The sequence below is a fragment of the Chaetomium strumarium genome (assembly GCF_033439665.1).
Source record: "Chaetomium strumarium strain CBS 333.67 chromosome Unknown B0T15scaffold_1, whole genome shotgun sequence".
Classification (NCBI taxonomy): domain Eukaryota; kingdom Fungi; phylum Ascomycota; class Sordariomycetes; order Sordariales; family Chaetomiaceae; genus Chaetomium; species Chaetomium strumarium.
In genome coordinates, this window is record NW_026944429.1 from 1366172 (window position 1) to 1392295 (window position 26124).

The window sequence follows — 26124 nt, forward strand, 5'->3', positions numbered from 1 at the left end:
CATGGGCCACGGCCGCTTCCACTGCTGTAATGATGATGATATAAATCCTGGTGCCCCCTAGATCTCCCTTCATGGGCAGAGGCTGGAGGTGTAGATCGTGTTGTTTGGTTACAGTGGGACGTGGGTTCAGGATCTTCCATTCTTTTCCGGCTCTGCTTTCATAACTATTGTTGTACCCCTTGCTTCCTTCGTCGTTCTTTCGTAAGAGGCGGGAAGCAACGCTGTCCCATGATAAGGGCGACATTGGACGAAACCAGTCTTTACCTGGCTTTCTATCCTCGATTACTTCCTTATTAACAACTGGTCGAACACATCAGATATCGCCAACTTGACAACGGACACTTGGAGGAAGGGGAACAAGAAGGCACTGTAATAAAGGGAGAAAGATACCGAGCCACCGGATAACAGGAGGAGGCATTGAACCGTTCAGCAACGCCTATATCCTCGCCAATATGGACAAGGCGGACCAGCTCCCCAATGGGGAGACACAGCAGAGCTACAAGCTGGTCACGTTTGCGGAAGGGGATCCGGAAAACCCGAAGAACTGGTCCAAAGCGTTCAAGTGGTACATCACCATGATCGTCGCCGCTACGTGTTTCGTCGTCGCGTTCTGCTCTAGTGTCATCACATCGGACATCGAAGGCGTTTCGCGGGAGTTCAATGTCAGTCACGAGGCCGCGCTCGTGACCATCACGGTCTTTGTTGTTGGGTTCGGTGTCGGTAAGCGTCCCATGTTTACTGAACTCCCCTGGAAGTGTCTGGCTGAGCTGACCCCCATCCAGGGCCCATGGTCTTCGCGCCGCTTTCTGAGGTCTATGGGAGGCGCATTATCTAGTAAGACTCCTCCGCCCCCCTCGCTTTTCTCCCGGGACATTCCCAATCCCAGGGATAAGATGGCTGACCTGTGAAACCGCAGTGGCTCGACTCTGCTCCTTGCTGTCGTCTTCATCATTCCGTGCGCGGTCGCCAAGAACCTCGGCACTCTCATCGTTTGCAGAGCCATCGATGGCATCGCCTTCTCGGCGCCCATGACTCTGGTGGGCGGCACGCTGGCGGATCTCTGGCGCAACGAAGAGCGCGGCGTGCCGATGGCCGCCTTCTCCGCCGCCCCTTTCATCGGACCAGCAAGTATGTTCCCATTGCCATTCCTCCGCATTGGCTTTCACGCAACTACAATTAACTAACCCTTCGTAGTTGGTCCCCTCATTGGCGGTTTCCTCTCGGACGCTGCCGGCTGGCGCTGGCTGTACTGGATCCAGCTGATCTTCGCCTTTGTCGTCTGGGTCCTGATCACCTTCACCGTCCCGGAGACGTACGCGCCGACGATCCTCGCCCGGCGCGCGGCAAAGCTGCGGAAGCAAACGGGCGACAACGGCCACGTCACCGAGGCCGAGCTCGACCCGCGGCCCTTCTCGGAGCGCATCGGCGTCTTCCTGGTCCGGCCCTTCCAGCTGCTCTTCCGCGAGCTCATCGTGTTCCTCATCAGCCTGTATATGTCGGTGCTCTACGGCCTGCTGTACATGTTCTTCGTCGCCTACCCCATAATCTTCCAGGCGCGCAAGGGCTACTCGGCCGGCACCACGGGCCTCATGTTCATCCCGCTCGCCGTCGGCGTCATCCTGTCGGCCTGCTGCTCGCCCTTCGTCAACCGGCACTACCTGAGCCTCGTGGCCAAGCACAACGGCAAGCCGCCCGCCGAGACGCGCCTGATCCCCATGATGTGCTCGTGCTGGTTCATCCCCGTCGGCCTGTTCATCTTCGCCTGGACCTCGTACCGCGACCTGATCTGGGTCGGGCCCTGCCTCGCCGGCCTGCCCGTCGGCTTCGGCTTCATCTTCCTCTACAACTCGGCCAACAACTACCTGGTCGACTCGTACCAGCACCAGGCCGCGTCGGCTCTCGCCGCCAAGACGTGCATCCGCTCGTTCTGGGGCGCCGGCGTCGTGCTGTTCACCGAGCAGATGTACGATCGCATGGGCGACCAGTGGGCGTCGACCTTCCTGGCGTTTCTGAGTCTCGCGTGCTGTGCGATCCCGTTCGTGTTTTACCGGTATGGACCCGCCATCAGGCGGCGCAGCAAGTATGCGTATGGCGGGGACGAGTACACGACTGCGTCGGACTCGGAGCTCGAGAAGGGGGTCGCGAGGGATCCGAATGTGCCGCTCCATGCCGATATGGAGGATTTGGAACGGGCGAGGAGCTATGTTGCCAATCCGTAAAAGCGACGTTGGTGGGGGCCGTGTCGGGGTGGTGGGAGGATGCTGTCGGTGGTGGGTGGTCTTTTACAACGTGTTGTCGGGCACGAGAGTTTATCTTCATATTGGAGAGAGAGGTGGTCGTTCTCAAAAAAAGTTGGACGGATGCGATGTGTCGATGTTGGAAAAGCAGGGCCAGAGGAACTTGTTCTTCTTGGCTTCTTGTTGATGTTCTCCTTTGGTGCTTTGGGTCTGTGGACGGCGGCGGGTATCGGCTGCATTGCATCGGAGCATATGGTTAGGTGGATCTGTTTCAGTGTCATGATAGACGGATACCAAAGTAATACGGATAGGACCTTAGACCTCTTCAACTCGTCCCCCTATCGGTGCATGCAGCATATCGTGGCTCGTCGGTCCCTCCTCGATCGCCTGTAGATGCATCATGCAACTAGGCGATGACCCCCGTGTCCTTCCTGCATCCCGATCGCCGTGGCGAGTCGGCATGATTCCGGACATCTTCCTCGCATGCCACGCCAAGGAACGGCTGCCGGGGTCACCCGAGACAGCCCTCGTTGGTGCGGAAATTATTCCCGGGGACAGGGCGGGTCCGGGATACTCAGAACCGGAAAGTCCCACCTCAACACCAGAGCCAGCGGGTAAAGTTTGGATTTTTTGGAGGAGTCATGGTGGCCGAAAGGACCAATATTATAACTAAGGTATTCTGAGATCTTTTGTCCTCTCGATAGCCCACCATCTCGGAGATTCCAGTGGCAGGATTTCATACCGTGCGGGCCTCGGTAGCGAGCCTTTCCCGGTAGCCACACGCTAAGGAACAGACTAGGGAAGCATTTTACACGTGTAGATGCGCTAAAATGGAGACAGGTTGCAGAGGATGGAACCCAAGCCTTCGGCAGCCGGCAACATGTGAGCAGGTAGGGTAGGACACACCGCTCCGTTGGGTCTTCTCCCTTGATAGAGCTCTGAAAGCTCGTTCAATCCAAGCAGTCCAGGCTCACTTCCCAGAGATTCATGCTCCTCGTGAAGCCTGTGATTCTTCCCATCACCTTTCGACCATGAGGTTTTATTCCACTCGCAACCCGAGGGCATCCCTCCTCCTCCTTCTGCTCTCCTCCGCCCTTACAACAACCCTCGCCGCCTCGACGCCCACCACCGTCTTCACCCTCCCTGGACCGGTGGCGGCCCAATCCTGGTTCGAGAACCTCGCGGTCCGCCCCAACGGACTGATCCTCGCCACGCGCGGCGATGCCCCGGAGATCTGGCAAATCGACCCGGCCACGGGCGCGGGAGCCTTGCTCGTCACCGTCCCAGACACCTTCAACCTGACCGGCATCGCCGAGGTAACCCCGCCGGCACCATCCGCCGCCTGCACGAAGCAGCGGCGCGCACGACAAGCCAGCGCCGTCGCCGCGGTCGGCGCCAAGCCCAAGAAGAACTGCCCCGGCAAGGAAAGCTACGTCTTCGGCAGCTCGACCATCCCCGCGCCGCTGCAAGTCGAGCCGGGCAGCGCCAAGGTCTGGACGCTCACCTTCCACGTCGACGCCGACGACAACGACGACAGGCCAACGGTCTCCCTGCTCGCCGCCCTGCCCAACGCAGGTTTCATCAACGGCATCACCGCCTTCGGCCCGCGCCGCGACCGCGTGCTGCTCGCCGACACCCAGGCCGAGGCCGTCTACCTCCTGGACGTGGCCTCGGGGGCTTACACCACGCCGCTGACGGGCATGACGGGCATCAACGGCATCCACTTCCTGCTTGCCCCGGGATCGGGATCGGGGTCTAGTAGTAGTAGTAGTAGTAGTAGTAGTAGTAGTAGTAGTAGTAGTAGTAGTGGGAGTAGTGGGTTAGGGTACCTGTACTGGGCGAACCACGCCGACCCGGCGGCAAGCCTCAGCCGGATGCCGCTTGACGCGAGCACGGGCGTGGCCGTGGGGCCGGCGGAGGTGTTGGCGGCGAATACGTCGATTGATGACTTTGCTGTTGCGGTGAATGGGAGTAGTGGGAAGGGGGAGAAGGCGTATATTGCGGCGCAGTATGAGAATAAGGTGGTCGAGGTCAGCTTTGGACCGGCGGCGGCGCCCTCTCAGTCCGGACCGTCCCCGGGGACCATGAGGGTTGTTGCGGATGACTTGAGTGGCACGGGGTATGGGTTTGTTAGTGTGGTTGTGTTTGGGAGACGGAAGGAGGATAGGGGGTTGCTCTATGCCGCTGTGGGACAGGGTGGGGGGAATGCGAAGATTGTCGTGCTTGATCCGAGTGTGTGAGGGTGGGAGGTTAGGTTAGCTTAGGGGTAACGGGGGTGAGATTAGGGTTATAGAGTTGCTGTTGTTGTCAGTGAAGGTGATATAGATCAATGGCTTCTGGTTCAATAGCCAGCTTCGTGGTGTCGTCAGGCAGAGGTAGTTTATTGGTATAGAGGCTCGGGGTAGATAGATGCTGTAGGGGATGAAGGGTTAATCCATCCGCGATCACTCGAGAACACCGACAAAGGATTGCGCTAGTACGTACATGCCGCTGAAGTATAACCACAGGTCAACTTGGTCCCATGGCCAAAAGCAAGGACCCGTGGTCATTAAACAACCTGGACCCTTTTTAGAAGGTCCATGGGTATGGATGTAGTACAAGTACATACATGGGCGATAGTGCTTTGGGTCCCTACAGTCTACTCAAGGCTCCAGCACCCCCTTCCTCCAGCGTTCCTTGACCGGCGGAGCGGGCACAATCTGAACGGCCGCCCTCGTCTGGCGCAGACAAAGCGGCCCCTGCCTCAGCAGCCACGCAAACGTGCCCGGCGCGCAGTCCGCCGTCTCATTCTCGGGCATATCCCACAACGCTCCCAGCATCACATCGCTGGTCAGCCCTTTGCCGTGCGAGACCTTCTGCATGCTGCTCCTCGTCAGCAATCGCCAGACCAAATTGGACGCCTTGGCGTATTCGGGCGTTGACGGTTCCGAGTCGAGACGGAGCGCGAGGAGGTCGCGCAGCTTCGGCCCTTCGAACCCCACCATCGACTCGGCGCCCCAGTTCTCGTCGACCGCGCGAAAGGTGAGGACTTTCTTCTCCCAGTAGTCTGCGCAGGAGAAACCGTCGCCGGCATCGTCCAGGTGCGTGAGCCGCGTCCTGCACACAACCTGCGCGATGTACTCGAATACCGTCTCCGGGTCGACCTTGAAGTTCCAGTTGAAGCTGGCTTCTTTGCTCTCGTCGAAGGAACTGGTGGTCAGAGCGAACTGCAGAACGGGGTGCTTGATGATGCCGCGGTAGTTTGTGCGGCCATGCCACACATGCAGAAAGAGGTCGTGCCTTTTGACATTGCCCGAATTAGTACGCGAGCCATGCAGGAGTAGGTGATAAACAAACGGACAGGACATGTCTTACCAGCGCTTGATGTAAGGGTCGCCCTTTCGAGCGGCAACAAAATGGTTGGCGATGATCTGCCCATACGTGAGCGGAACGCTAACCCGCAACGGCGAGGCCTCGTCCGCGAGGGCGTCCCAGCAGACGCGGTCGAGATGGCGGATGAGCATGATGCCCACGTCCATGAACACGCCGCCGTGCAGGTAGAGCGCCGCTCCGCGGATGAAGTCGGCCGAGTGGGGCCCCACATACGGGCCGTCCATCGTGCCGTGGACGAATGTCTCGGGGAGGAAGTCGGCGGGGAGGTACTTGAGCGTGTGGTTCGGGCTGTCGGACACCATGTCCAGAACCCGCACCGTCCAGGACGGCCCCAGGATGCGGACCCAGTTCGTCACGTTGCGCTTGCACCATCCCGGCATCACCGCCACGCCCTTGTCCCAGAATGCCCACACATTCCTCTCGGATGTGACGGGCGCGTACTGACCCAGAGAGGCGAGGATTTCCTCGTCGCTGACGCGTGTCTGGAAGATCAACCCACTCGAGGTCTTGTTGGTACTCGGCCGGGATTGGGACCGAGAAGGACGACGAGGTCGAGCTCATGTTGTAGCTAGAATGAACTGAGTTGACAATCTTGTATTGACCAACGGCTGTCCGGGTTGGTACGCCAACATTCTTATGAAGGCAAGATCATGGCGGGCTTTATACAAAATGGCCTTCCGCATATTAGGTCTCTCTGGGTGGCGGTGAAGCTCTGGTTTAGGGACTACTTCCGCTGGATGAGATGCCGACTCCCGAGAATGCTGAGATGTTCGCATCTCGCCCAATCATAGCGTAGACGCAGAGCTGTTGTGTGGCAAGCCATGCTGGGGACTGTAAGCGCTAGCCGCTAGATTAGATGTCGTTAACTTACCACCGATGGTCCAGTAACCCCTAGATATCTTCAACTTACTATCGCCGACTTGTTGAGCACCCCTAGACGCGAAGTAAATTTATCGCCGATGATATAGTGCCGAACCACTCAGTCCTCCATACTGAAGAGGGACATTGTTTGTGGAACCACGTAGAGGTAGCCAAGTCGCTAAGCCTGGGGTTATCCACAATGAAGACCGTACACAACCGTTTAGCGGAGAGAATCACGTCAGCTCTAGACCTCTCTTAGCATAGGTGATTGGATATCTGCCAAACCCTTTTACGCGATAGGGCTCGCTGAAAGCATGTCAGCATGGTAAAGTACTTAGGTACTTACGCAGCACCTCAATGGAACATCTGACCCAGTCTAAGTCGATCTCTGCCCATTGGACCATCAACAAGCAATGGAACATGTTGGTCAACTGGAGGAAGCAGAATCAAGCAATGCAGCCTCTGAGAGCAACTAGAGTAGATCAGTTTTATTTCGGTGACCAAGGCCAGGGGAGGGGAAAGGGAGCGAAGGTGCCATCAGATGGGGTTTTGCGTAGCGGAAGTGATTTGTGCTGATATTTGATTATCTGTACGTACTTACATGAAGATTTGTTTGTACTGAAAGGCGGAAAGAGAATGTCGTACTGACCGAGAAAGCAGCTGTACTGAAGGAAACTTGGCTGTACTCTGACGCAGAGAGCACCTGTACCATACTGATGTGCAGATTTGTCGGTACTGAACAAGGGATGTCGTATGACCGAAAAGATGGCTGTACTGACGGAAGCTTTGCCGTACTGTTGCAGAGAGTGTCTGTACTGACGTGGGGATTCGGCCGCACGGATAGAAATTATAGTCTACCTAGTCGCCATCTACGATGACCAGGCCCTTTGGAGGCTTCTGTTCTTGACTGGTGCTGTGAATCCTGGCCAGCCTCTCAGCCGTCCGACTGAATGGCGGGACGACAGCGATGCTGTGACTGACAAGTTGTTCCTTCCCGGACACTCTTCCCATGGTGCGTACAGCGCAAGTCCACAACGTCTCAACAAACAAGCCCAATCAACTGTATTCTGGAGCCTTTGACCAAAAGGTGCTAGGAAAGTTCTAGGGATTTATTTGCTTTGACTGCTCTACATCATTGAGAGTTCACTTTTGTTCGATGCGGTTCGGCGGGCAAGCTGGGACCATGCGTGTGCACACATGGTATGGCCCACAACTGACCTACTACTCGTAGGTAGAAATCGATTGGTGGACTCGCATTGCATTGCGGTCGCCAACGACGGAACCTGCTCCGGAACAAGCCGCTGATGGTGAAACATCGGCCACGGTAAGTACCATGATGGCCTTGGCGGGACGGAGCCTTTGTGAGGCTATACCGAAGGCGATCAACGGAACATCTCGATCCGCGTCTCAATGGAGCCTTGTCCCTCACTTTCGGACCGCCAACCCAGCGCACCATGGTCGTCAGTCCCATTCGCTGCGGAGTTGTGCATCTCTGCGGGCCGAAGAAATCGGTTTAGTACGATTCTGGCATCCGGCCTTGCGAGTGCCGACCTTTTCTCAGCCAAGATGGGAACACTCGGTGGCCGCTTCTCCAGCCGGTGGTTCCAGCAACCGCTGTGGGCTGTTGACGATCTGTTCTTGCGAGCATCAAGCGTTTCCAATGCAACACTACCCCACATGCTCCAGCTCGATTCCCGGAATTAGGAACGTCTCGACGGCATAACCCTGATGATCTGCTCAGGATCGGACCAAGGACCGGGAACACGGGGTCACATCCTCGCGACCTCGCCTGCCGGGTTGGCGTCGTCAGCCCGACGTTAAGCAGTATAAAAGGACTCCGAGACCTATGCCAGCTCCTTAATTCTTGCTCCGAAGAATCTAGGCAAGGAACCCTTCAAGCCGGCCGCCATCATGAAGTCATCCATCCTCGCGGGCATCCTCGCCACAGGCGTCGCCGCTCAGAGCGGGCCGTACGGTCAATGCGGCGGGAACGGATACAATGGACCAACAACGTGTGCCTCGGGCTACCACTGTGTCTACCAGAACGACTGGTACAGTCAATGCTTGCCGGGCGCCGGCTCGACGACGCTGAGGACTACTACAACGGCTAGGGCTACCGCTACCAGCACGTCCTCAGCGCCTAGCACGAGCTCCTCGGCGCCCTCCTCCGGCAAGAAGCTCAAGTGGATCGGCATCAACCAGTCCGTCGCCGAGTTCGGCCAGGGCATCTACCCCGGCACTTGGGGCAAGGACTTCTACTTCCCCTCGACTTCGACCATTCAGGTAAGGGCACACAACCAGTGTGGACCGAAAGCGCTGAGGGATGTGCATACATGATACTGATACTGACGCTTCTTGTCAGACACACATCAACGATGGGTACAACATCTTCCGCGTGGCGTTCGCCATGGAGCGGCTGGTGCCCAACACCCTGACCTCGCCGTTCGACCAGGCGTACCTGAAGAACCTGACCGAGGTAGTCAACTTCATCACCAGCAAGGGCGCGCATGCGATCCTCGACCCGCACAACTACGGGCGGTACTACGGCAACATCATCACGGACGTCAACGCCTTCGGCACCTTCTGGAGCAAGCTGGCCAAGCAGTTCGCCTCCAACTCGCTCGTCGTCTTCGACACCAACAATGAGTACCACGAGATGGACCAGACCCTGGTGCTCAACCTCAACCAGGCCGCCATCGACAGCATCCGCAGCGCGGGCGCCACGTCGCAGTACATCTTCGCCGAGGGCAACTCGTGGTCGGGCGCGTGGACGTGGAACACGACCAACGACAACCTGAAGGCGCTCAGGGACCCGCAGAACAAGCTATTGTACGAGATGCACCAGTACCTGGACAGCGACGGCTCCGGCACCAGCGAGACCTGCGTCAACGCCAACATCGGCGTGCAGCGCGTCGTCGGCGCCACCAACTGGCTCCGCGCCAACGGCAAGATCGGCGTGCTGGGCGAGTTCGCCGGCGGCGCCAACTCGGTCTGCCAGACGGCTGTCACGGGTTTGCTCGACCATCTTCAGGCTAACAGCGATGTCTGGGCGGGCGCGCTCTGGTGGGCGGGCGGCCCCTGGTGGGGCGACTATATCTTTAGCATGTTCGTACTATTCTCCCCCTTCCATCATAATCTCGTGCAGGTAGTTACTAGTAACCGAATAGACGCTGACATTTGGGTAGGGAGCCCCCATCGGGTACTGGCTACTTGAACTACAACTCGCTGCTCAAGAAGTACATTGCGTAGAGAGGCAAGGGGTTGACAGGATTGAGAAGGATGATCAACCTTCCTGGGGGATAAGTGACGCATGCGAGCACCTTTGCTATCGGCAAAGTACCAACTCTTCTTGTATATATTTCGTCGTACCGCTGGAAACGTATATACTGGTTTATAGCGTAAACGTACATACCGTAGTCAACCTTTGTTTTCAACGCCTTCAAGCTCGGCAAAAATATCGTAGATTGATCCTATCCATTGATCATATCTGCATGGTGGATAGCATCGAAGAACGCGAGCCTCACCATCTTTGTTCGCCATCCCTTGTTCCTTCTGCATCTCTTTAACGGCCGCCCTCAAAGCAGCTGTAACCCTCTGGGACACATTCCTCGGGACAAGGCCACATCCATGCCCCGATCACCCTCCACACAGGATGCGGGGGAGACCAATATCAGCAGTCCCAGCGTCAAGCAGCAGTCGCCCAATGACTAGGTATCCGCCAGGCGCAATGCCATAGCGAGCTCAACGACGCGGCCGCAATTGTACTGTAATGCATCTTCCCGCGCCGCCTGAGAGACCAGCAGCAGCAGTGGTTCGCCCGATCCGCGGATACTGAACTCACGCGTCGGGATACGCAGGTCATTACGGGTCAGCGCCGTGCGAGAGGAGCAAGCTCACTAGTAGCTGTGGGCTGCGGCGTTTGACGACCCCCGGATGAGGGGCGGCAGGAATTCGTCCGGCTCCGCCTAGCTCATAGCCGTACTTGCGCCTTGTCCCAGGGGTGTCACAGCTTACCTAGGTCGAGGAGCATCTTCTTGATCTCCCTAGTCGTGGCCGGAAGCGAGTCGAGGAACGGGACAGGTTGGTCGCCCAGGATCTGGCAGCGTACCTCGTGGAGGTCTTCGTGGTAGAACGGGTCCGGTGAGCATTTCGTGGGGGAAAACCCCCAAGGTCCACCAGTCCTCCATCCTGAAGTTGGTTTGATGTTGGCCAAGGACGACCTCTGGTGCTGGATTTCAGGGGTCCCATGGGTAATACCACATTCCCTAAAGAGACCGACCCCGCAGAGAGTAATGTGGGCAACGGAGTCAAGGAGATCGTTTCGGGGCTTTAACTACTAGTAGCCGAACACCTGAAGATCGTGTAGGTACTCTAGTGCGAATACTAGTTTGGCGTCGTAGAATCTGGCTGTATGCTGTTCAGAGCATCGGGTGTGCCAAAGATGGTGGAACAAGTTTCGCCATTGCTTAAGGGGAAAGGAGGTATAGCCTCCCCTCGTCGACAACGGGCAAGGACATCATTAGCGGCGCGATGAAAGGATGGCTGATCTTCCGCAGTATACCGCTTCGTGTGCCGGGACTTGCTTTGGGAAGTAGGTTCGCTGCGCATTGTCCATCTTAGGAGCAGCCCATGGGCAGGTGCATTGACGGGTATGGTCCTTTGCTCCTGGCGGACTGGCACTTCTCGTACTCCACCACGGCATACGGCTGGTTATATCCGAAACCCCCCAAGCGACCCAACGATGCTTGTAGTGATCAGGCGCTGACAGGCCAACGCCCTCCGCCTTTTTGAGTGGTCAACACCACGACGCCGGGAAAGGTCGGCGTCGATATCAACCTGTCTTGGTCCTCAAGAGCAACTCCTCCGGGGTCAAGGTCTGCTAAGGCCGCATCAGCGGTCGTCTATAAAGATACTTGGGCCGCAAAGATAGCTCTCACCTGTTGTCAACTCTTCCTGCGATTGCATCTTTGCGCCCTCTTAACTTAAGACTTAGTGAGGTAACTGCGGCGTCAAGAACCCCGTGATATGTCACGCTACATGGAGCGGGGAAGTAGATGCATGGGGAACAGCGTTGGTTCCTCAATACCCCTGGGAGGCCCGCAGGGTGACGGGCAATGCAAGTGGGTTCGACCCGAACCCGGAGATACAGATCAACGCATCGCTGCGAGGCAGTGCCAGCGAAGGACGCCATGGGAACTCGTACGCGATTTTGGGTTGCGTGGTAACCCCTTTTCCGCAGCGCATTGCTGCCATGCCACCGCAACTGTAGACGAAGTCACGAAGATCAAGTGCCTAGAACAGGTTGGGTTGGAAGATTTCCGCAGTGACGACCATGCAATGTGACCTGCCTTGTCCCCCTGTACCGTTCCTGTCTCATGCTATCAACACGAATGGCGAACAAATAGGCCAAGTTCCATTGGGGAGGGCGTGATCCCTACCATCACGCTCCCCTCTCCGCTATAACATCAGCCAGCCGGTTGCCTTCCGGTGACCTGCATTGTGGAGTTGTGGGCCAACAGCCGACACGAGCCGAGCGAACACGCCATGTACGCGTACCTTAGTTCCAGCAGTTGAATGCTCCCAGTCACCGGCCCACGTGCTTCCATATGAGACCGGACAGAATTTCCTTCCTGGAATACGAAGATGTGGTGAAGTGTGTCAGCTCGTGGAGGTTGCCAGTGGTTGATGAGGTGGCAGGCCCGGGTGGAGAGTATCTGCAGTTCTTCTTGCGGGGTCGGGAGGGGGCCGGAGCCCTAACAGTGGGGGAGCTAACATCCTAGCTAACGTGCAAGCATACAGCTGCAAGAGCCGAAGGTCAGCAGATGTTGTTATGCAAAAATATCGCCATCTCAGGTACCAGGCGGAATTTATGGATGTACTGTGCCACTCAGACGGTAAAGGAGGAAACCCCATTGCTTATCATGGCAAAGATCGGACCCCGGGGGTGGCAGTTGCCAGGCGGAATTGGTAGACAATCATGCTCGTTTTGCGGTCGCTTCTGCAGTGCTGCGTCATAGCGCCGGACCCCTAAGATCCAGCAGGGTCCTGTCTGTCCCACCTTGCAACTCTCCAAACAACCTTGAACGAGTCTCTATGCTACCTTAAGTCGTACCGCCTTGCTATCACGTCACAGCGTGTCTCAAGATTTGCGAGCGAGAGTTAAAAACATCACCGCAAAACTTTCTCCACCCCGCATAGTCCGCAACCCCTATTACCGCCACCATGAGCAACACAGCTTCAGGTCAGGTGAACAACTCTTCCTCGCCGGGCCGAAAGACGCCAACCATCGATGGCGATATACTGGTACGCTGTTTCGATTCCAAGGAACTTTTGGCTTCGCTACCCAGATCTCACCAAATGCTAATCCTAGGTCTATCTTCAGGAACAGCAATATCCAGACCCTCTACTGGCCGGAACCAACGAACTCGATTATTCGCTTTTCTCGGACCCGAATAACATGAGCCAAGGAGGCCTACCCTTCCTCTTCGATTCAGCAGCCCTAGATAGCACACAGATCGATAGATCGATCTGGCCAGGCTACGGAGCAGACCCCACAGACAACATGTGGCATCCCATGGCCGATGACTCCCAGACTGTCGGCACATATGACGGATACGGATACTACGATTCGGCCCCGGCGATGTCGCCGTCACAGGTGTTTCTGTACCTGCCGTGGAACCCGCAGCAGGATCAGCCCCTGCCGTCTCCGGTATCTGAGGCCCCGGCCTATACACTATCCGGGAGTCCCTTGATGGGGACCGATGCTCCAGCCTACATCTCCCCGAACCCAGTGGCGCCAACCCCGGCGCAGTTGACTTCAGCCCAGCAGCCCACTCCGCCCGAGACAACGCCGGGATCAACAACAACAACCGCGGGAACGCCGCTGCAAACAATCAAAGGCAAAGGCAAGCAGAAAGCGCATGCCAAAAAAATATCCATGCCATCGCTAAAGCGATCGGCGGCCGAATCTATCCTCCGGCCTCCCTCAGCGGCGGGAGCAAGACCACAAGTCCTGAAACGCTACAGATCTGACTCGAACTCCCTCACGCTCTCCTCTCTTAACACCACAACCACCCTAACCAATAACAACAACAACTACTACTACAGCTCGTCCACAACTCCAACGCCAAAGACGCCGACGACACCCACTACTCTGATGATGACGATGACGACCGAAAATAAAGCCCTGGGCGGCGTCCTGCCGGCGAACGTTGACCCCCGCGTGGCATCCCAGGAGATCTGCCGCGCGGCCCGCGAGCGGTCCATGGCCGAGAGCCACGAGATGTCGGAGCGCCGGCGGATGCTGCTGGACCACGAGCACGGCGCGCTCGAGCGCGAGATGCAGCGGCTGCAGGTGAACCTCGGCCGGATGCGCGAGTTGGACAAGAAGCGCGAGGAGAAAGGGAATGAGGAGGAGGAGGACGATTATGGAGATGATGGTGCGGAATTGGATGGTGAGGGTGAAGTGGATGAGGAGGAGATCACGTAGTAATCAAAGGATAACGTCACTCCCTGGTGGAGTTGAGACAGAGGTTCAGGAGTTGGAGGGAAGACGCAAGTTGACCTTCTTATTCCGCGTCTCGTTTATTAATCGTTGATTACCCAGGCAAACACGCGGCTATATGATATGTCTTTTAGCTTCGACTCGTTACCCTCCCTAGCTGCCAAGTCAGCGATTTTAGCAGTCTGGGGCTAGGAGGCCGCAGCGTCGACGAGGGTAGTAATCATAAGGCGCCTGAATCGTCACTGATGAATCAAAGATGGTGCTACATGTCTGAATCTGAAGTCTCGTCTATGGCAAGGGGGCAGTTAGCGTCAACCTGTTGAACATCCCAGGTTGGTCAATGAAGATGACGGTAGTAGATGCTAATGCGAGCAGAAGGACTCCGTTCGGTACCAGCAAGCTGAGGTAGTGAGGATCTTCTCCTGTTGGGGGAATTGGGAGCTTTAGCCCCAGTAATATATAGAGCGACGGAAGGTGCCAGTGTATCAAGACCCTCAGTCCGCTTCCATTGCCAAGCCGGTAAATCATCAGGGCACCACGACTGCCGGCAGAAAGCAGCAGTCGACGTTGCTCTGGCGTTATTACCTATGCACACACCGACAACCTCTCTTTGTAGCTCTCCCTAAAGGCTTCCTCAATCTTGTTTGTCTGTCTCAAAGGGCAAGGTGTCGGTCCTAGAATCGGGTATGCTATGCTGCAATCTCAGCCCGTAGGTATCGAGACACTGGATGGCTTGAACTTACCGGAAAGCTCGGCGTCGTGGCCAGTATTCGGCTGGTGCCATGCCATTTCTGGTTGTTACTAGTAAGAGACCTGAACTAACCGCTCAATACTGCTCGCTTCGCGTCGATGGGATTGATGCTTTGGCAGGGCTCGAGCTGTTGGCCCGGAGCGCCATCCGTCATGCGCCACTCCGTTGCAGCTCGGTTCGTGGACGGTGGGATGTTCCGTCAGTGCATAATAACAACACGACAACCGCAGCCTTGGCACCGATCCCATGGATCGGCTCATCCTTCAGGGAGTTGTTGGCAGTTTGGCCGGCGTGAACTGTATAGTGTCGATCAGTTGCAAGAACAGATAACTAACAGTGACGGCCGTATATGCTACTAGTGAGTACAGGGCACGCTTCGGATGGGCGGGACGCGAAGACCATGTTGAGGTTAGTGCTGGGCCCAAAACGGCCACAAACTGACTGCGTTACATCGCTTGCAGCTCTTAACGTTAGTTGACGCCTGCTTGCCACCCGAAGCAATAATATCCAGAGTACTCAGTAGGGGTGAAGTTGCTGAGAGCGGGAGGAGGAAAGTGATTGCCCGTTTTCTAGCAAGAACCGCAGTCGGCAGTCCTAATTCTTGAAGCCAGCATTGAGTGAGGCTTGCACCACTTCCTCCGGAGAGCCCAACTCCGGATCTGGTCTCCTTAGGATTTTGCCGCTGCTGTTTGGACAGCTTGGACTGTGAGCTCCAAGCTTGCTCCGGCAACCACAAATATGCAGCAAGCACTTTCGGGTTGGTCTCGCTGGCCAAGATTTTGCCATCAGTTCTGGCCAATATGCGCGTACGGGGTCTGCGGTTCTCTTATAGCCCATTATATAGCCTGGTTGACGAACCGCCATCTCGCTTCCCCGCATTCCGGATCCAAAGTCCAAGCCGGGTGCAAGGGACAGTTTGACCGATGCTCCGAAATGCAACGCTAGGTAGCATCGTCTCCCGGGAGATTGGTGATCGTGCACAATGCCACAAACCGTTGGGGCCAAGGAGCAACCTCTTCACACCGCTGACCCATCGCGAGAATTGCGAAAGGTTCTCCTGCGGGGCTCGAACGGTGTATTCATCTGTCAAGTCAATTCACAAGTCGTTTGTGAGTTGGTGGAACCCACTGTGACAGCAAGCAAGAAATGCTTCTTTCCCCAGAATCGCCGCCGGGTTGCGACGTTGTGGGCGGGCGCCAGTCACTGCCGTTCAACAGTTTATTATTGCGCCCGGACACGTCGGGAGGTCATCTCTCATATTGACGGGGGACGTGCAGAAGACGTATATGTTTTCGTCAACCGTGGCCTGTGTTCCCAGATCCCATCCCCTTCAAATTTCTTAGTTTTGCTTTTGGGACATCGAAACGGCCTATTGACGGGCTCGAGGTACGCGGACGAACGGACGCAGAGCACTGGTTGCAGCGCGCCATCCTCAGGTTGGGTGAGCGGTGTGGGCTCGGCCAAGATGACGGTGACAGGCCCGAGCTGGGACAATTCGACATTCTCGGGCAACACCACCACCATCGATCCGAACGCGACGCTATGGGTTATCCCGCCGAAGCCCGGGAGATCGCTGCAAGCTGACGTTGTCGCCTGCGCCGTAATAACGTTTCTGATCGCCTCGTCGTTTGTGGTGCTGCGCTTCTACACCCGAGGCCGCCTCAACCATGTGCTTGGCGCGTCGGATTGGTGCATCCTGCCGGCTCTGGTAAGATACCTAAGATACCATGAGCAAACTCATGTTACGGATTCCCCGCTGATGCATGTTGTAGCTGTGCGCAGCTGGTGTCACCGCCAGTTCACTTGAGCGTACGTCTGCCGTCCACATACCCATCACCGAGTGGCCACGTCGGATGACTGACCTTGTATTGTACAGAGATGGTCCACGGCGCAGGGAGGCACGCGTGGGAGATCGATGTGTTCCAGCTACCGGCATTTGAGAAGGTAAGACCTTGCACTATGCGCTCCTGGGGCCATTGTAAACTCACACCTGAGTACAGGCGGCCTGGTACGGCATCTTCTTCTACAACTTGAGCCTCACCCTAACGAGGATATCAATCCTGCTGCTCTACAAGCGCATCTTCACATACACCTGGACCAAGCGGGCCATTCGGATCGTCTTGGTCCTGGTCATCGCCATTGGGATATGGTTCGTTGTGTCGGTATGCACAGCTTGCATGCCGCTGCAGGCCTTTTGGGACTGGTCCTTGTATTGGACGACATTTGTCTACTGCCAACCCCCCAACCTGTGGTGGGCAAATGCGGCTCTCCATATCGCCAGTGACCTTGTCGTCATGGCGCTTCCAGTATGGCCAGCCTGTTTCCTGGCGGTAAAGCCTCGAGGTACTGACCTACTTACCTCTTTAGATGCCCGTGCTCTCATCACTCAGCCTCCCCAAGAGACAGAAGTATGCCGTCGTCGGCGTGTTCGCCCTAGGTTTCTTGTAAGTTGTAGGCTCTTCCGCTCCTTCTGCTTTGTAGAATAAACAGGTATCCTAAACCCCTTATCCAGTGTCTGCATCATCTCTATAGTACGCCTCGTCGCATTAATACAGCAAACCGAGCAGCAAAACTGGGACGCAACCTACACCAGCGCCGGCTTGATCTACTGGACGACAGTCGAAGTGAACGCCGCCATATCGTGTGCCTGCATCATGACCCTCAAACCGCTTATCCAGCGCATCTTCCCCCGCCTCCTCTCCCCCAGCAAATGCATGCGCGAGCCGACACTACAGTGGATCACCACGATCAACAACCAGGACAGCACCACCACCACCACCACCAACAACAACACCACCAACAACACCAGCAACACCAACCCCCATCACCGCAACTCCCAACACCAACACTATTTCGCCACCGCCCTACGACATCTGGACAACACGCAGCAACGACGACCCAGCGACACTCCATCCACCACCAAGACCAGGCGAGGCAGCAACAGCGGGCTGCTGCAGCACGCCCACGCCCACGACCAGGACCAGCTCGACCAGATGGAGAAATCGCGCTACTACCACGGTGTGATCAAGCCGTCGTTATCGCCGGGGGGTGAGTACGACCTCGACCACGACCTCGATCTGGAAGCCCAGCGCACGTGCAGCGTCGCGTCGACTAGTAGCCACGAACAACCCCATGATGATGATGATGATGATGACGATTCGCCCCTTGGGCCTGTTACTACTAGTAATTCGAGCTTTGGGGGCGGAATAGTGGCAGGGGGAGAAGGATTAGGGGGGTTGAGACTACCGCCGAGAGCACACTTAGCAGCAGCAGCAGCAGCAGCAGGAGGAGGAGGAGGAGGAGGAGGAGGCTTGACAATCCGTGTGACCAAGGAGGTGGTCGTGCAGAAATGGCCTAGGAGTTCGCTTGCCAGCTCTGGCGGGCAATCGTATGGGGAACCGGAGGTGGAGTTACGGGAGGGAGTGGGAGTGAAGAAGGTTGCGAGTTGACGAGGGGATAAACAAAGAAGGGAGGGTGTGATGAGTAGGGGCTGGGATCGTGTCTGGCGTTATATAGGAGTCGCGTGCTTGTCTGCTTCATTGATGCCTGATACCCTGCAAGATGAAAGCATTGCTGCGAGATGGAGAGGTAAAGGGAGGTAAATGGGATCACGGTTACGGTCTTTACCGATGTTGTATCCGGCGTTTGGTTTCCGTGGATTGGCATACGACGAGGCGACGTACGACTTTGATACCATCTCTTCCAGATCCTGCACCATTACCTACTCCTAGCTACCTTACGTTACTTAGATTAAAAAGGGTTTGGAGTTGGGGCGGTTTGATGTGATGTCCTTATGTGTTATCACAAGGTCGTCCAATATCTCGTAGGTGTATCGCCTGGAAATCCGTGGATCTTGCGACATAGAGCACCTCCGTGGCTGCTAACAGGGAGCATTGGATGGCAGGGACTTTGGATGGCATACGTCCGTCCGATATCCCTGCCGTCCAAAGGGTCAAGTCGCCAAGGGGCCAGACCGCCAGGGGGTCCAGCTGCAACGGGGGCGATCCTCCGTGAGATTGTGTGCGTTAGGTTGGCAGCATCCTGGAGATGTAGGTGTGCCCTCGTAGCTGTTGGAAGTGCGCGGTGTCATGCTATTACTGTAGAGGGTGATGTCACTGATGTTTGGATCTCAAAAGTGCCAGCTCAATGTTTCATTGTGTTGCATGGGGTAAACTGCTCTGGCAGTGGTTCATGGTGCTGGATCGGGAGTTGGGAATCCGCCTTGGCCGGAGTAGGCAGGCACCCCATAACTATGGCACCCAAGCTAGGGATGGGCTGCATCATGGGGTTTCCACCGCCATGGCTTTTCCCCATCTCGCTTTGTCAATGAATAATTCACCGGTGCAAAGGGGGAACAGGCAGAGATGCAACCTGGACACCATGTAAACTCGTCACATGGTCTAGCATCACGCAACCTCACCATATCGGTTTCTCTCCTATCATCTATGACCGAACAGATGCGAAGCCCAGAGGTTTCAACTACTCCTTTGGCGATTCCAATCGGATCCGTGGGTCTGCAGTCGGTTGAAGCCCACCCTTCGCGCTCTGCTTTCTACCCCTCGCCGCTGCGGGTGACCTGTCGCACCTTTCTCCGCTACATTTTGTCTCATCTCCAAAAAGTTTGCATCAACATTAAACACTCAAAGATCCCGCAGACTCATGGCGTCTCATGCTCTGCCCTCTGACCCGGTTATAACGAGATCAGACGGACATATGCCATCCCATCACCTTGCCACCCAAAGACGGTGCCGTCTACACCGGATACAAGCAGTTCGAACGAATCCGCACAGCCAGCGTGATCGAGCTGGAAGTAGGTCTCGCTTCAAAGCCCGAATCGATTGACAAGGTAAGTACCCTCATTTCAGTACACAAGTGACACGTGATATGTGACGGGCAATGCTGACATTGCGCGTTTTTATGGAAGGCGGAGATGATTAGGGAGTGAGTCGTACCATCTCGACTAGAAACCAGGTTTATACCCCGTGATCATCCCTCGCGATGAAAGCCAGCCGACGGTTATTCGCCGACCGAAGGGGCAAGAGTGTCACGACGATGATTCCATCCGACCACGTCACGAAGAAGTCGCTGGTATTCTGGGGCTTTGTCATTGTGGACAACGGTGTGGACGAGAGGACGCTCGAGAACTCCGCGACTGTCTTCAAGACCGCATACACCGGCCACGGTGGCGTCATTCAAAAGAAAGCGGATCAGCAGCATCTCAAGCAACACGAAGCCAGTGTACTTCGACTTCAGCTGCAGATCGACTACTCGAGATCTTCGTCTTGCCAGTTATTATTTTTCTTCATTGAGGTCATCATGGTACTGCACCTCGTGACAGGCGGAGGGTCCTGCTGCGAACGGTCTTCTGAGAAACAGCGTCTGAGCCCCCGGTTAGTCTTCTTCTTCCCGAGGAGCCACTTCAAGATCTAGTCGAGGACGTCGGGATCGATCCAATGCCCGGGCATACCTCCTACCTCGAGGTTTTTGAGCGCCGCACTTGCAGATATATATACTGGCTATATAAGTCGGGTGTGCGCAGGACATCAAAAATCTTCGGCCAGACTGAACCTTCGATGGTGCTCAACCCATGATGAGCCGTATGCAGCCTGAGCCACGGTGGCTATTTGAGTCGGGCTTGATTCAAAGCTCCCTCAGCGGGCGGCCGAGACCACGGAACCCTTCAAGACCCGCCCTAGCTACAACACCAGCGGTCAGTCTATCAAAGTTGGCGTGAACCAAGTTCCGCGTGAAGAGCGTCGCCGGCAACGACGTTTACCAGTACGATGTAAGTAACTCGCTTAAAGGGCTACCAAAGCGCTTCAGGGGCATCCGAGCTAACATCTCGGCAGGTTAGCACTGTCCCCGAGCCCACTGGCGGGATCGTCAACGGAAAATATCAGGCAGTTCGAGGCGGTATAGGGTGTCCTCGCCGATTGCAAGGCCGCTTGGATTCATGATGGTCGAGGGCTTGCTTGGTGAGTATTGTACCAGATGCACCGTCCAAACTTGCAGACGCTAACAACTCCAACGATCCGATAGGTCAACCTGCAATCCCCCGTCTGCGGCTTGAGCGACAAATGTGCTTTGATGTACTAGGGACTGGTCAGGCCTTGGCCAGCCTGTCTGTTGAGCTTGAGGGGTCACACAGGTTGTATTGCCTGCTTGAGAAGTGTGAGCTCGGGGAGGGGGGGGAGATTCCTTATGTACACGGAGAGCCTGTTTTCCAGTCTTCTGCCCTAGTTCATGCTGTATAGGAACTTTGTTGAACTTAAGGCGGTCACACAGGCTGCATTGCTTTCTTAAGGAGTCTGAGACTCCGGGGGACCTTGGTTCCTTATGTACAATGCAATACATGGAGAGCCTGTTTCCCAGTCTTCTGCCCCTTTTCCTGCTGTACCGGTACTTCCAGCCATGCCTAGTTTGTGGTCTTTGCCCCTGATTTCAGCAAACTTGCAGTTCTTACCTACGCTCCGGTCTCTGCTAGCCAAGCCTGACGCGTGGCTTATATGTGGGAGGCCTTGGAGGGACAGTCAGCATCAAGACCACAACTGTGCCAGTGTTTAACACGTTGTGTAGGCAAGTAGAGGTGCAAGCCTTCTTTGCTCGTACAGGATGAACACGAGCGGAGTGGTAGGATGTGTATTCTTGTAAAGGGCAACGAGTATGTCAGGGAAGAGATGATGCTGTGTTTCAGCGAAGTCATGGCCGGACAGGCAAGCCAGCAGATCGAATGCATGTTACTAAGTCGCCCCCCATGTTATGCTCCACTGATACCAACATGAAGGGTACCTAACTTGGCCATATGAAGCCGCAGCCTTAATAGGTAAGCGGTTGCTGCTCTGTACAATACAAACAGAGGATCCAGGATATAGCAACCGGGTCCATGCTTTCCAGGGTGACATCCATCATACTAGACGTCTACCTGCTGCCATAAATAGCACCACTCTGTCAATATCTGCTACTCTAATGTATGTAATATAACATATCGTCAAAGATGCAGGCAGAAGATTTGGTTGAGCCGCGTCTGGGACGGGAGTTAAACTTACAGAGCCCAAGGGCGAGTCAGCGGCCCGGACGACCTGGGAATGGCAATTACGGTCAAGCCCGTGGGACCTCAAAGGTCCCTGAAGAGGTCAGACGGCAGGCATAAGGTGGCATTTGGACAATATGAAAACGGAAATGGTCTCCGCAATCTTTCCCACATGCAGCCTCTGCCTCCCAAAAAAGGGGTCCTAATGTCAGGGACGACGCGACCCTGGGCAGAACAACGCCGTAGTGGAATGGGAGGGGCGAGCAGCATGTGGTGTGACAGAGATACGGCCAAAGCGCTTTGACAATATCCGCCGAGATTGAACGCCGTCGTTATATCCAGGTTGCAGCTTCCTCTCCCGGTCCAGCCTCCGCGCCCTCGCCTCTCTGGAAATCGGTCGGGCCAGACCCAACACCCCAAGGCCTCTTGGCGTGGGCATGCCACAAGGTTTATGGGACCTATTTTTGGAGGTTAATATAAACCTTAGTTTGTGCCAATCCGGGCACCCGGATCCGAGGCCTGCAATCTGGATAAATTGCAAAGCTCCGCAACCAAAAGTTGCGACGACCTGGGCGACTCGGCCGAAAAGCATGGGTGGCGAAAAGATAGCGGCCATCACGATACCGCATCTCGGCCTTTGGTATGTGGATATCGAAGGGGGATGTCCCCGGGGCATATAAAGATGGACTGAAAATCCCGCCAGGCCCGGGATGGACCGACCACCAGGCAAGTCTCCAAACTGCTCGACTCGTCCAACCGCTCTGAGCTTCACATACCGCCACATCCTCTTTTTAAGTTACCACAAAATTCCGCAATCCCAAACAAGCCACGATGGGCCTCCTATCACAACTCACCGTCGTCCTTGCAGCGGCCACACACACCGCGCTCGCAGCCCCTGCCCCGGCCGACGTTTCCGGCGCGGACATCGCGACCCCTCGCATCACAAGCATCACCTTCTCCGGCAACGGGTGCGCCCGCGACCCCAAGTTCAGCGGCAACTTCAACAACCCGTCCGTCACATTCACCGACTTCGCGGCCGCCTCCCCGGGCGCCAACCAGACGCTCAACTGCGAGGTGCACCTGCAGGCGACGGGCGCCAGCCCCGGGTGGCAGGTCGCGCTGAGTCGCAACACGGTCAAGGGCTACGTGGTGCTGCCGCCGGGCACGGCGCTCAACTACTACACGACGAGCTACTTCAGTCAGGACGCTGGCAAGACCGTACGTAATCTCCCCTCCCCTGCCCTCCCCTCCCCTTCCCTTAAAACCACCACGCCACTACATAGTGACGGCCGATGTTTTGACACCAGTTTGGGTACCTAATAACTTAAATAGTGCACCCTGCGCGGCTCCGTCTCCAACACCGGCTCCGGCACGGTCAACCAGGGCGTCACGCTGGTCAGCAGCGCCGGCGGCGACAAGGCGTGGTCGCCCTGCACCGGCAGCGACGGGTACACGGGCATCCTGAACGTCAACTTCCGCGGCGCCCTGACCGGCGATGGGCGGGCCTACTTCGAGGCGCAGACCGAGGAGTGGGATCTTGAGTGGAGGCGGTGCTGAGCCCATACTGTACCTCTTGGTGTTCTGTTGTGTTGTGTTGCTGGGAGGAAAGTTACCTAGCCAGTGGCTAAGGCGGAACTGTTGTTTTGTTGAACTGACTCAGGGTGAACTTGTGAAGTAGAGGGTGGGAAAAGCGGGCTTTGTTAATCTGTATAAGGTACCTTCGGTTGTTTAATAGTTCAAACTATCCTCTTATACCCTGCTCTGTCCCGCTGCTTCTCAATGGATGCGTTCTGGTGGTTGGGGACCGGATCTGTGATGTTCCCGCTATATTACCCACGGACGGAATGCTAGAATGTCGACAGGGGATCGCGTGTAACTAATACAGCAAGTGTTCAGATGACCAACAAGGCCAAAGTACGCCAGACGCATGCCATGATGACTAGAAGAGGAGCTAATGGATATTGCAGATAGGAAGACTCGAGCTTCGATACAGCCAACCTAAGCGGCTAAGCCTGACTCCGTCACGTTTTATAGCATTTGCTTTGGGTGGAACGAGAGACATCGATGTTCTTGCTGCCAACTACTAATACTGTAGGAATAATAGGCCCGTCCGGACTAGGTCACGCTGAGGGTTTGCTTCGAGAGGGCTCTGGCACCTGAGCTTGCTGACGGGCGGTGATACTCGTCTTCCTATACCTTCCCACACGACGCTTCTTCGCAGCCTCGCCATCGCCCTGCTCGGCGGCTGAGCTTTGGTGTCTCCAGGGAGCAGCAGGTTCCCGAGCACGCTTACGAGTCGGAGTGGTGGAAATCGTCCTCGCGGGGAATACGGGGGAACAGCGGTGGGGGAAGCCCACGCACGTCGTGCAGGCGCAACGAGCGTCCCCCCGAATGAGAAGCGGCCTGCGTCACTATCTGTACCGCAGATAGTACGGGGAACTGCGAGGAGCTCCCGGTACGCTAGTACGTTGGTGATGATCTACGTTTCGAGAATGCTGATGCTGAGATCCGGTATAAGTTAACACTATAACGTATCTTATAAGCGAGCGGGACATATAAGCGAGCGGGACACTCTCCACCACTCTACAACAACCATCCTCAATTGCAATACAATAAGACCATTAACCAACTACAATTACATCAGAAACAGCTGAATCAGACCCTTCTACAACCTCCTGGCACGTACGGGCATTATGGCCAGGCTTGCCGCACACACTACAGCACCGAACCTTCGTACGAGCCCCCCCTGCACCACCACTATCCGGCTCCTTTTCTTGCGCCATCTCCCTAACCACGGCCTTCTGGTCCAGTAGATCCTTTGCATCTTGTACCGCAAGCGATCCTCCAAGCTGCACGCGTGTTCTTTTGGCTCTCCGGCGCTTGCTGAGTGCCTCGTTGGCCTTGCGGAGCGAAGAGACCTCGGCGCGAAGAGCCATCTGGTGCATTATAGCCATTGTACCCTTGGCCAACTGGTCCATAGCAGCCAACATCGAGGTTGGGGAGCTATTTTGATGGTTGGCAATATAAGTCTTATGAGTATAGACTGCGCATTGGCTTCCCGGGAGTTGTGTAGTATCTGGAAGACCCAAGACTATATAGTGCTAGGCCGTAAGATTGGGGGTATTGGTGTACGAAGCTTGATATCCAGCTTAGAAAGTACCCTCTCTGGATCGTACGGCACAAGGCCAGCACCTATAAAGCCACCCTGTATATTCTTCTCTGTCATAGAGGCGAAGAAGGCCTTGCGGAAGGCATAGAGGAACTCGAGCTTGCTTATGTGGTTGATATGCATGCGTATTAAGTCCTCGACCTGGCGACCGTACACCTGCTTCAGCGGCCTAAAGTAGCCAACATCGAGTGGCTGGAGGAGGTGGGAGGAATGCAGAGGCATATAGAGTGTGATGATATAATGCTCCTGGCAGTAGAGCTCGAATTCAGTCGAGTGGTGGCTCTCGTGGCCGTCGATGATCAATAACCGATATTTGCCCTTTATACAGGGTGCTGTATGGAAGTCAAAGTGCTTGATCCAATCGAGGCCTACGGCATTGGTAGTCCAGCCGTTCTCGGTGGTCGCGATATGCCAGTCGGCCGGGAGGTTGCACTCTTGATACCAGTTGGCGAGGTAGTATTGTACGGCCAAGATGATGAAGGGTAGGATAGCCCAGCCGAGGGCATTGACTCCCTGGATTACCATAGCCCACTCGCGGTTACCAGGCTGGGCCAGCTTTGCCTTACTACGGCCATCAGAGGTTATAACTACCATGCCTAGGAAGATGATACCCATTATGAACCTAGTCTTGTCGAAGTTATAGATATCATCATCCACAATGCCGTACTTGGCCTTGACATTCTATACGAGCGCGAACCACTCGCCAATAACCTCTGGGTCCTTGCACTTGGCCCTCTGGTAGTCGTATCGACGTGACCAACGCGTACGGAGAGCAGGCTGGCGTTTAACGAAGTTATAAGCCCAGAGCTTGCCGACAGGGGGCGCGTTACGTACACGTAGCAGTTGGTTAGCCATATCTTCTATACCATATAGCCTTGGTGGAAAAGCTCGCTCAGATAGCTCAGTTATATACTGGACTATAGCCTTCTCTTCTAGATCGGTAAGCTTCCGTGAGTTGGCTGGAAGATCGCGTCGTATAGGCCGGCCGGTACGTCGGTAGCCGAGGGTTGAAACTGGCACGTTATAGAGCTTGGCCGCGGCTCGGAGGCTTAGTTTCGTATCATTTTCAAGAGCTTTGAGGGCCAAGGTTACCCTAGCTTCCTTTGAAGTGGAAGACATCTTTAATTGTAGGAAAAACGCGTTGTTGGAGGTGGATAAAGAAGGACGTGTCGTGCCAAGAACTTAGTATCCCGCTCGCTT

The 26124-nt window shown here is 55.8% G+C and overlaps 8 protein-coding genes across 8 annotated transcripts; 7 read left to right on the forward strand and 1 right to left on the reverse strand.

Annotated features, from left to right (window-relative positions):
• The first annotated feature begins 85 nt into the window (after positions 1-85).
• On the forward strand, positions 86-2576 carry B0T15DRAFT_13431 (major facilitator superfamily domain-containing protein). The gene is made up of 5 exons (XM_062861792.1): positions 86-120; positions 318-720; positions 783-834; positions 917-1128; positions 1195-2576. Exons 2-5 carry the CDS (start codon positions 453-455, stop codon positions 2217-2219), a joined length of 1557 nt encoding a protein of 518 aa, XP_062725530.1. The 5' UTR covers positions 86-120; positions 318-452; the 3' UTR covers positions 2220-2576.
• A 255-nt stretch (positions 2577-2831) lies between these two features.
• On the forward strand, positions 2832-4688 carry B0T15DRAFT_516356 (uncharacterized protein). Its single transcript, XM_062868252.1, has 2 exons — positions 2832-2911; positions 3078-4688. The coding sequence occupies exon 2, from the start codon at positions 3269-3271 to the stop codon at positions 4475-4477; it is 1209 nt and encodes a 402-aa protein (XP_062725531.1). The 5' UTR covers positions 2832-2911; positions 3078-3268; the 3' UTR covers positions 4478-4688.
• A 39-nt stretch (positions 4689-4727) lies between these two features.
• Positions 4728-6170, reverse strand: B0T15DRAFT_545740 (uncharacterized protein; the record flags this gene model as incomplete). The annotated part of the gene is made up of 3 exons (XM_062870140.1): positions 4728-5516; positions 5592-6080; positions 6109-6170. The coding sequence occupies 3 exons, from the start codon at positions 6168-6170 to the stop codon at positions 4880-4882; spliced, it is 1188 nt and encodes a 395-aa protein (XP_062725532.1). The 3' UTR covers positions 4728-4879.
• A 2117-nt stretch (positions 6171-8287) lies between these two features.
• B0T15DRAFT_13484 (glycoside hydrolase family 5 protein) lies at positions 8288-10084 on the forward strand. Its single transcript, XM_062861797.1, has 2 exons — positions 8288-8753; positions 8833-10084. Exons 1-2 carry the CDS (start codon positions 8382-8384, stop codon positions 9682-9684), a joined length of 1224 nt encoding a protein of 407 aa, XP_062725533.1. The 5' UTR covers positions 8288-8381; the 3' UTR covers positions 9685-10084.
• A 2454-nt stretch (positions 10085-12538) lies between these two features.
• On the forward strand, positions 12539-14111 carry B0T15DRAFT_13548 (uncharacterized protein). Its single transcript, XM_062861800.1, has 2 exons — positions 12539-12773; positions 12841-14111. Exons 1-2 carry the CDS (start codon positions 12693-12695, stop codon positions 13957-13959), a joined length of 1200 nt encoding a protein of 399 aa, XP_062725534.1. The 5' UTR covers positions 12539-12692; the 3' UTR covers positions 13960-14111.
• Positions 14112-16190: 2079 nt separating this feature from the next.
• B0T15DRAFT_488461 (uncharacterized protein) lies at positions 16191-18174 on the forward strand (the record flags this gene model as incomplete). The annotated part of the gene is made up of 6 exons (XM_062866515.1): positions 16191-16433; positions 16498-16534; positions 16602-16669; positions 16726-17031; positions 17093-17169; positions 17238-18174. 6 exons carry the CDS (start codon positions 16191-16193, stop codon positions 18172-18174), a joined length of 1668 nt encoding a protein of 555 aa, XP_062725535.1.
• A 1354-nt stretch (positions 18175-19528) lies between these two features.
• B0T15DRAFT_13679 (uncharacterized protein) lies at positions 19529-20514 on the forward strand. Its single transcript, XM_062861821.1, has 2 exons — positions 19529-19571; positions 19650-20514. Exon 2 carries the CDS (start codon positions 19724-19726, stop codon positions 20153-20155), a length of 432 nt encoding a protein of 143 aa, XP_062725536.1. The 5' UTR covers positions 19529-19571; positions 19650-19723; the 3' UTR covers positions 20156-20514.
• Positions 20515-22586: 2072 nt separating this feature from the next.
• Positions 22587-23312, forward strand: B0T15DRAFT_388053 (uncharacterized protein; the record flags this gene model as incomplete). The annotated part of the gene is made up of 2 exons (XM_062864421.1): positions 22587-22973; positions 23088-23312. 2 exons carry the CDS (start codon positions 22587-22589, stop codon positions 23310-23312), a joined length of 612 nt encoding a protein of 203 aa, XP_062725537.1.
• Between the last annotated feature and the right edge of the window lie 2812 nt (positions 23313-26124).